This window comes from Raphanus sativus, unplaced genomic scaffold, assembly GCF_000801105.2.
Source record: "Raphanus sativus cultivar WK10039 unplaced genomic scaffold, ASM80110v3 Scaffold3979, whole genome shotgun sequence".
In the NCBI taxonomy this organism is placed as follows: domain Eukaryota; kingdom Viridiplantae; phylum Streptophyta; class Magnoliopsida; order Brassicales; family Brassicaceae; genus Raphanus; species Raphanus sativus.
In genome coordinates, this window is record NW_026619283.1 from 1 (window position 1) to 9,020 (window position 9,020).

The 9,020-nt window shown below is 49.9% G+C and overlaps 1 protein-coding gene across 1 annotated transcript; it reads right to left on the reverse strand.

Moving 5' to 3' along the window:
- Positions 1-61: 61 nt before the first annotated feature.
- Positions 62-5,962, reverse strand: LOC108844852 (uncharacterized). Its single transcript, XM_018618141.1, has one exon. It carries the CDS (start codon positions 5,960-5,962, stop codon positions 62-64), a length of 5,901 nt encoding a protein of 1,966 aa, XP_018473643.1.
- Positions 5,963-9,020: the final 3,058 nt, after the last annotated feature.

Here is a 9,020-nt window from a genome sequence, read left to right on the forward strand (position 1 = left end):
GTCGTGTAAGAGTGGCCCGGAAGGCGCACTTACTTAACTATGTGGTTGTTGAAGTGTGAAATTATGGAGAGTATCGCTTTAGATGCATGGAATTCCAGGCTCGCGGAACTGCTTCACCGGTTGACGTTTCCAGGCGATAGACTCCAGGTTTGATCACTTGTGTGATTTTGTATGGCCCCTCCCAGTTAGTTCCAAGCTTGCCAGCCTTCCACTCCTTAGTGTTCTCGAAGACCTTGCGAAGAACGAGATCGCCTTGTTCAAGAGGGCGCGACTTGACCTTCTTGTTATAGTAGCTCTCGATTTGATGTTGGTAATTCTGGATTCGGAGCAGGGCTTGATCGCGGTGTTCTTCGATTGCGTCAAGCGCGTCGAGGAGCATACTTTGATTGAGCGCAAGGTGCTGAGGCATTCGTGATCTTCGGAGACTGGTTACATTAACTTCGGCGGGAGCCATCGCTTCAACGCCGTAGGCCATGGAGAATGGGGTGCACTTAGTCGCGGAGCGAGGCGTGGTGCGGTGAGACCAAAGGACACCGTCTAGCTCGTCGGCCCAGCAGCCTTTTTTCAAGTCTAGTCGTTTCTTTAAGCCGTCGATGATCGTACGGTTGGACGACTCTGCCTGGCCGTTACTTTGTGGGTATCGCGGCGTTGCAGTGTTCAAACGGATTCTCCATTTGTCGCAGAAATCGCGAAACTGATGCGAGATAAACTGTGATCCGTTATCTGTCACGATCTCGTAAGGAAGACCGTGACGACAAATGATATTGCGCCAGACGAACTTCTGAACTTCCTTGTCGGTGATGTTGGCGAAGGCTTCCGCTTCGATCCATTTGGTGAAGTAATCAGTCAGGACAAGGACGAAACGCTTTCCTCGTGAATTCGGCATGGGCCCGATGATGTCCATTGCCCAACGCATGAACGGATATGGTGCCGTAAGAGTGCGCAACTGCTCGGTGGGGCAGTGGATCGTGGGCGCGTGTCTTTGGCATTTATCACAGCGTTTGGCGTAGGATTCGCAGTCTGTGTTTAGCGTAGGCCAGTAGAAGCCTTGACTTCGGACTTTAAGTGCTAGGGCTCGTCCTCCAGAGTGATTACCCGCCGCCCCTTCGTGATTTTCAGCCATGACGAGTCGCGTTTCGTCGCCTGATATGCATTTCAGGAGGACCTTGTTGGCGTTCCAACGGTGCAGTTCGCCGTCGATGACGACGTAATGGGCACTGCGTGCCTTCAGTCTTCGCGCGAGCCATTTATCATCTGGAAGGGTGCCGCGTGCTAAATAGTTGATCAAGTCGGTACGCCAGTCGGGGGTTTCGTCTGATGAGGAATCGATGTCCATTTCGGCCGCAACAGCTACCGCAGAGACAGAGGAGGTACTCGCGCCTTGTGCCGTGATGCTGGGGTTTTCGATCCGATGAATGGGAATTGTCCGCTTGATCTGATCGTGTAGCTTGCTTCCAAGGGCTGCCAGAGCATCAGCGCAGACGTTCTCTCCTCTGGGGACTTTGGTGAGTTCGAAAAATTCGAAGTCTTTCGTGAGGTCCTGAACAAGCTTGAGGTAGGCGTCCATTCTTGCATTATGAGCATCGTACTCGCCGTTGTACTGACTAGCGACGAGCTGAGAGTCGCAGTAGGCACTGAGGCGTTTGGCTCTGACGGCTTTGGCGAGGCGTAATCCTGCGAGTAGGGACTCGTACTCGGCCTCGTTGTTGGAAGCGGGAAAGCCGAAGCTAAAAGACTGTCTTATCAGTTCGCCGGTTGGGGATTGGAGCTGAACGCCGGCGCCAGACCCTTTATTGGTCGAGGAGCCGTCGACATGCAGGATCCAATTGCGAGACGACACGGCAAGATCCTGCTCGAGTTCGGGTGCGAGTTCGATCAGGAAGTCAGCGAGGACCTGGGACTTGGCTGCTGTCCGGTTTTTGTATATGATATCGTGCTCGCTGAGCTCCATTGCCCACTTTGTTAGTCGCCGAGAGTGGTTGGCGTTCTGCATGACTGTTCGGAGGGGTTGATTGGAGAGAACTTCAACCGTGTGAGACTGAAAATACGGGCGGAGTTTTCTCGCTGAATGTACCACCGCAAGCGCCATTTTCTCGAGAGTGGGATAGCGGGTTTCGGCTTCGGTCATGCGCTTGGTCGTGTAGAAGATTGGTTTCTGCTCCCCCCGATCTTCGCGTATGAGGACGCTGCTGACGGCGATAGGCGTGACGGCAATATAGAGGGTGAGAATGTCACCCGCTTCTGGTTTTGAGAGGACAGGAGGGGTAGTCAGATATTGCTTCAGTTGGCCAAAGGCTTCCTCACACTTGTCGTCCCAATTGAATCGTTTGTTTCCCCGCAACAGTTCGAAGAAAGGAAGGCACTTGTCGGTAGATCGCGAGATGAACCTGTTAAGCGCTGCTATGCAGCCGGTGAGACGTTGCACTTCTCGGCTGTTTTTGGGGCTTGGGAGATCGAGGATCGCCGATATCTGTTTAAGATTAGCCTCAATTCCTCTCTGGGTGACGATGTATCCGAGAAACTCGCCGGACATAACGCCGAACGTGCATTTAGCCGGGTTCAGTTTCATACCGTATTCATTGAGCGTTGTGAAACAGTCTTTGAGGTGCGTGAGATGATCCTCGGCTCGGAGCGACTTAACTAGCATGTCGTCGATGTAAACTTCCATAGTGGAGCCTAGTTTGTCGGCGAACATGCGGTTGACAAGGCGTTGGTAGGTGGCTCCCGCGTTTTTAAGGCCGAAGGGCATTACCTTGTAGCAGTAGGTTCCTCGATCTGTTATGAATGCCGTCTTCTCGCGGTCGTCAGGATGCATCATTATCTGGTTGTAGCCAGAGAATGCATCCATAAACGTCAAGAGGGCGTTTCCGGCAGTCGACTCGACTAAACGGTCGATGTGTGGGAGAGGGAAGCTATCTTTTGGGCAAGCCTTGTTCAGATCCGTGAAGTCGACACAGACTCGCCACTTTCCGTTTTTCTTTTTGACGACGACCGGGTTAGAGAGCCAGTCGGGGAACTTGACCTCCATGATTGAGTCGGCGGCGAGCAGGCGGTCCACCTCGTCGTTTACTGCCTTTGATCGTTCGGGTCCCAGTTTCCTGCGCTTCTGGCGGATATGCTTAAAGGTGGGATCGACGTTTAACTCATGAGAGGTAATTGCTGGGTCAATCCCTTTCATGTCTGATGTAGTCCAGGCGAAGGTGGAGACGTTCTGACGGAGAAACTCGGTGAGTTGCTGCTGCATATCATCCGGCAGGGATGCTCCGATGCGGATCACTTTGCTAGGGTCGGCAACGTCGAGGGATATGTCGATGACCTCCTCTTGCTGGGGAAACGCCTTCTGTAAGGGGTTTGAGACGGTTTTGACGTGCGAGGTTTGTCGCTGAAGTTTTATGGCTGCGATTAGCAGATCTCTAGCAGCTTGCTGATCGCCCCGTAGCGTTCGGATTTTGCCGTCTGGTCCCGGGAACTTGACGCATTGATGGTAAGTCGATGGGATTGCTCGCATTGAATGCAACCAAGGGGTGCCTAGGATCGCGTTATAGGGGGCTTTAGAGTCGACGACCGAGAACTTCACGGTCCGTGTCGTGCCACATGCGTACACTGGAAGACGGATTGTGCCGATCATGGCTTCAGAGGAACCGTTGAAGCCTGTAAGGGAGCGGGATGACGGTTTCATACTTCCCGTATCGACGCCCATCTTGTCGAGTGTGTCTCGAAAGATCAGATCGACAGAGCTGCCGGTGTCGATGAGGATTTTGGTGACCTGACAGTCGCCGATTCCGAGTTCAACGAGGAGGGGGTCGTTGTGTGGCATGTGGATGCCAAGGGCGTCGTCAGGCGAGAAAGTGATTTGATGGTCGTTCTCGGGGTTTGTCGGCCACTTACGCGAGGAAGTTGCCTGACGACGGTAGTCTTTAATGGACCTGACGGAATCGCCGCATGGCGGGGATCCTCCCATAATAACGTTGATGACGGTGTTTTTGTCTTGGTTGGGATGCCGAGTTCTAGAGACGTCGAGCTTTTGTCGAAGATCGGAGTAGAGGGGGCGATCGAGCTGGCCTCGCAAATCTGGTTTCCTGGAATTGAGCTTTTCTCGCAGATCCACGGGGCGGGGCTTCATGGGACTTGGGTTATTCAACCGGCGAGTCTTAGAGGAGTTGATCTTCTCGCGGAGATCGGGGACATGACTGACCGCATCTGCCGCTGGTTTCTCCTTCCGCTTGAGGATGTTCCGTAGGTCGCCAAGTGATGGGCGGCTCAGCTGAGCGCGCAGGTCTGGAGGAGAAACTTGTTCAGGTTGGTCGCTTGGGGGTTCCAGTTGCGTCAGGACGACGTTGATGCGTCTTCTCGTTTTCGGAAGTTCATGATCGCCGGTGCCCTTGGCGGGCCTTGTGAAGACAGTCTCGACGCGTCGCCGATTTCTCGGCGATTCCTCGTCGCTAGACGAGTTACCCTTTTCCGGGGATGCTGGGGCTGCTTCTTCGGGCGTTGCTCGTCTCTCTTGCTGAGGGGCTTTGCCTTGCGACTTGCTGGTTTTCCTGTCTTTGTTCTTACTCCAGCTCGTCGGTCCTCGGGTCCTAGGTTTCGGGGGCTCGATTTCGAGTTTTCCGTTCTCGACAGAGGAGAGAAATTGCTCGAAGAGCGTCTTACATTCCCTGGTGTTATGCGACTTAGCGTTGTGATAATCGCACCATTTCTCGGCTCCCGGGGGCCGAGAACTCACTGCTGCGGAGGAATCAGGCGGTTTTCCGTCGGTTTCGCGGTTGTAAACGTTCCATCCTTTCTCGCGCACAACAGTCGTCGACGCCGGGGAGCTCTCTTCATCAACAGCGTACACGAAATTCTTCTTTTGGGCTGCTCGGTCGCTTGATGAATGTTGTCGCGGCTCATGTCGACTATCCGCGTTCTTCGCGCCGGTTTTGTCGGCTGTTGCAGCTTTAGACGCGTTTAGCTTGCCTATCAGGGCCTTTGTATCCTCTTCCATGCGTATAAAGTTATGGGAACGCGCGATGGCATCAGAAAGAGACGTCGTGGGGTTCCTGTAGAGGTCATCACGGAAAACTGAGTGGACGTACAACGTGTTTTTAAGCGCGGCGACCGCGACGCTGTCGGGTAAGACGACCTTTGAGACTATGGCTTTGAACTTCTCCATGAAGCTGCGCAGGCTCTGATCTTTCCCTTGAGCAAGGTTGAAAAGATCAGATATTGTCGCGTCTTCCTGAGTGAACATGATGTAATTCTTGAGGAAGGCGGACGACAGGTCATGGAAGTCTTTAATAGAGTTCTCAGCGAGGCCCGTGAACCATGTAAGAGCTGGTCCTTTCAAGCTCTCGACGAAGAGTTGACAGTAGCCGGCGTCGCGTTCTTCGTCGGAGAGGTTTGCACGGCGTACGGCAATGTTGAAAGACGTGATGTGGGTCGTCGGGTCAGTAAGGCCTTCGTACGTCGGCAGCCGGAGCTTCTCGATGTGTCGTAGTCTGACGCTGGTTATCGCTGGAGAGAACGGTGTTCGGAGGGTGTTCGCCAAAACGCGCTCTATCTGTGGTGCAGAGGTGGTAACGCAGTGGATCTTGGAGTTTATGTCCAGAAGCGACTGTTTGAGTGCTGCGACTTCGCGAACCATTTGCAGATCTGGGTTTGCAGGAGTGAACGGGGCAGCATCTGGGTTGAGAGTGCTGGGAGGAGCGCCTTGGTTCGCCGGGCCGGCGGTTGTGTCGCTAGCGAACAGTTGTCTGCGAATGGTATCAGTGGCTGCGTCGGGAGCGCCGGCGAGAGGAGCGAGTAGCGCGGCGATTGCGGCGATTTGCTCGGTAGCTGCTTTTTGGGCAGCGTCTTGTCGGGCAAAACGTTCCATGATGGTATCAACAAAAGCGGGGGCTATCGGGATAGCCGTGACTGGGGTCGGACCCGGCGCGTCGTGTTCGTCGCCGGAAGTGGAACCGTCGGGGTTCTGACTCATCTTTGCTAACGTTACTTTGCTAGCCCCACGGTGGGCGCCAACTGTTAGAACCGAGTTCGGTCGAAACTAGTAAAGAGAAGACGAAGAACTCGTCTGTGGGTTTAACAAAGACGTTTTATAGATGAGGATAACAGGACCAGGTTACAGTGGGAGTGTAAAGAGAAAGACAAGACGGAGCGCGAAGAGCTAGCTGGGAAACAGTACAAGATAACGGATAGAGATGAGAGAAAACCCTAGATCTAGCCGTCTTGTGAGTGTGTAAAAGTGTCCATCCCCTCTTCGTCCTTCTTCTCTCCCCTTTTATAGGACTCTGTAGTTCGCCCTACTAAGAGCGTCGTTCGTGGGCTTTAGTCGGTCGTCTGGGCCCCTTTGTCGTTGGGCCTAAGAGGTCGTCCGATCGCTTCTACTCGTCCAAGTCGACGACCAGGAGCACTTAACGGACTGGTGTTCATTTACTCGCTGAGCTTCTTACGTCGTAATGGGCCGGATCCTGCTATTTGGTGGGCCTTGTAGGAAGGTACAAATCCGTCCCCCTACAAGAAGTACGCTGAGGCATTGGTGGAGGAAGAAAAATTTGTAAGAAGTTTTAGAGAAGGATCATCAGCCCTGATTGTCCCGAGTACTGAACTTATTTATGAACTCGTTTCTGCTGGTATCCTTGGTGAAACACTTGACACGACTGGTAAGTGGGGAAAGAATCTGGATGATGGTCATCATGCAGAAGAAGTGAAACACGAGGTTAAGAATCTGAGGCATGAGAATCTTGTCAGGAAGCTGGAAAGGAAACCTGTTTTTTTTCTGAGAAAAAGCTATTGAAAGTTCAACTTGGTTTGGCTAAGGTGGAAACGTGTTTACAGCCAGCAGAGCAGAGAGAAGACTCTGAGAGCATAACTGATGAAGAGATGTTTATGTTCCACAAGCTTTGTTTGAACATGAAAGCTTTCTTACGTCTAGGTAAGCGAGGAGTGTTTTATGGCAGGGTAGAGAACATGCACTTGCACTGGATTAAAGGAGAACTGGTCAAAATAATCATGAAAGCTAAAACTTGTGTACGGTATAAGCAAACTGATGATCCAGAGGTTGAAGAAGACAACAAGAGCTCTAGTGAGGATGCAGAGAAGAAAGTAACTGAGGCTAAAAAGGAAACGACTTGAACTCTCTGGATATTGCAAAGAAGAAAAGTGAGAAAAGGAAGAAGAAGAAGAAGAAGCAAAAGGATAGTAAGAGTGATGAAGTTGTGACCACCTCATCAAGAAAAAGCACTATAAAGGTTAACTTTTGTAGTCAAGTTGAAGTTCTTCCTGCCTGAGTCTGAAGAAAGTGATGAAGAAATAGGAGAAAAAGTTGACCTGGGAACGGGTAAGAGTTTTACTGAGCAAGAAGACGAGTTGATAAAGAAATCTGTATTGGAATACATTGATAACCATGCTTTAGGAGACTTAGTTATGAACTGCAAGTCACACAAACAAACCAGAAACTGTTTGAAAGAAATAACAGCTGCTAAGTATCAAGAGAAACACGGCAACGAGTGGAGAAATTTTTCGGATGCAATGGGCAAACACATGAACCATGTGAAAGACGCTTGGAGGAGGATAGGATTGACGTCTAAGAAGAAAGGCCTTTGGACGATGGAGGAGTACCAAATCCTATTTGATCTTGTTAACAAACACCTGAGAATGAAAGGGTTCAAAGAGAAGAACTCAAAACATGGAATGATCCTAGATAAACATCCTTTGGATGGCGATAAGTTACCAACTTGGAACAAGGGACCATGTCGTCTGCCACACTAAATGGTATGATCAGTTGGAAGAGATTTTGAGCCACAAAAGAAGTGATGATGAAGATATCTTAACGTGAAAGAAGATGATGAGCTTAAGGAGAATGCTGATGAGTATTTCAGTAAAGAGTCTGAACTTGGTGAAGGCGACAAGCTCTTGAGAGATTACTTGCTTAAAGAGATGAAGAAAGAAACCCATCTTGTGATCTCTGAAAAGAAAGATAAAGACTTCGCAAATTGGTATACTCAGGCTTGCAGATTCTGTGAAATAGTAACCTTCTCTGACACAAGAGAACGTTACATTCTAGAGCCATCAGCAACAAAGGTCTGGAACATTCTAAGAGCTTACATAGATGCAGCCCTCGAGGAGTTGGGTGACGTGGAGATTAAGAAATTATTTTTGTTAATAAAACATTATTGTCTTGAGAAGGAGAAGGGCCACAATGAAGGGGTTTAAGCCTGATCCTGGTCAACATGATCTTCTAACTCCATTCACCCTATGTTCAACTAGTGAGACCATCATCTATCCTTACTTCAGACACAAGATTAAGACGCACCGTAATCTCCCGATGAAGGTTAGTTCGTGGGTTAAAATTATTAGATGGGAAGTTAGCGACAATAACCCATTGACAAGATGTCATGAGTTCGATTGGCTGGATGGTCACAGTACCTTTGCCACCAAGGAAGAATTTTATGATGAGGTTCTTGAGTTTTTGAGCTTTTACTCTTGTGTCTATGAAAAGATTCTTGCGGTTCCTGTTATCAAAGGAGTAAAGAGCGGGAAGGAGAAGTTTTCTGGTGCAGATTACACCACAAACATTGAGGAATTTATAGTGCCAAATGAGTGTGGTGTACGAGGGGCTGGAGTCCGTGCTATAGTAGATGAACGAGACAACTATACTTGCAGATGGAAGTATGCAGACTGGGAGATGAAAGGTGTTTTTTTGAAAATCGGGAATGGTCCAAGCAAGTTGGAAAAGAATCGGGTGAGAATAGTAAGGCATGACACTGGAGTAAAGATGGACGTTCTTACAGTGGACTTGGTTAAAAGAGTAAAATATTTTATGGTAGAAATACATAGAGAACTTTTCTTTGTGGCTAAGAGAAAGCTTGAAGAAATCATTCAAAAGGTTGAAACTTCGGATGAGTTTCAGGGATCTCTGAGACAGAAGAAGCTGTCTTTAGCTCCATGCTGTGAAGAAGGTGAGGTTGAAAATATTGTGTAAAAGAAGTCTTGTGCTACATTGGTCGGTATATGTTCGGTTATAGATCAGAGAACGA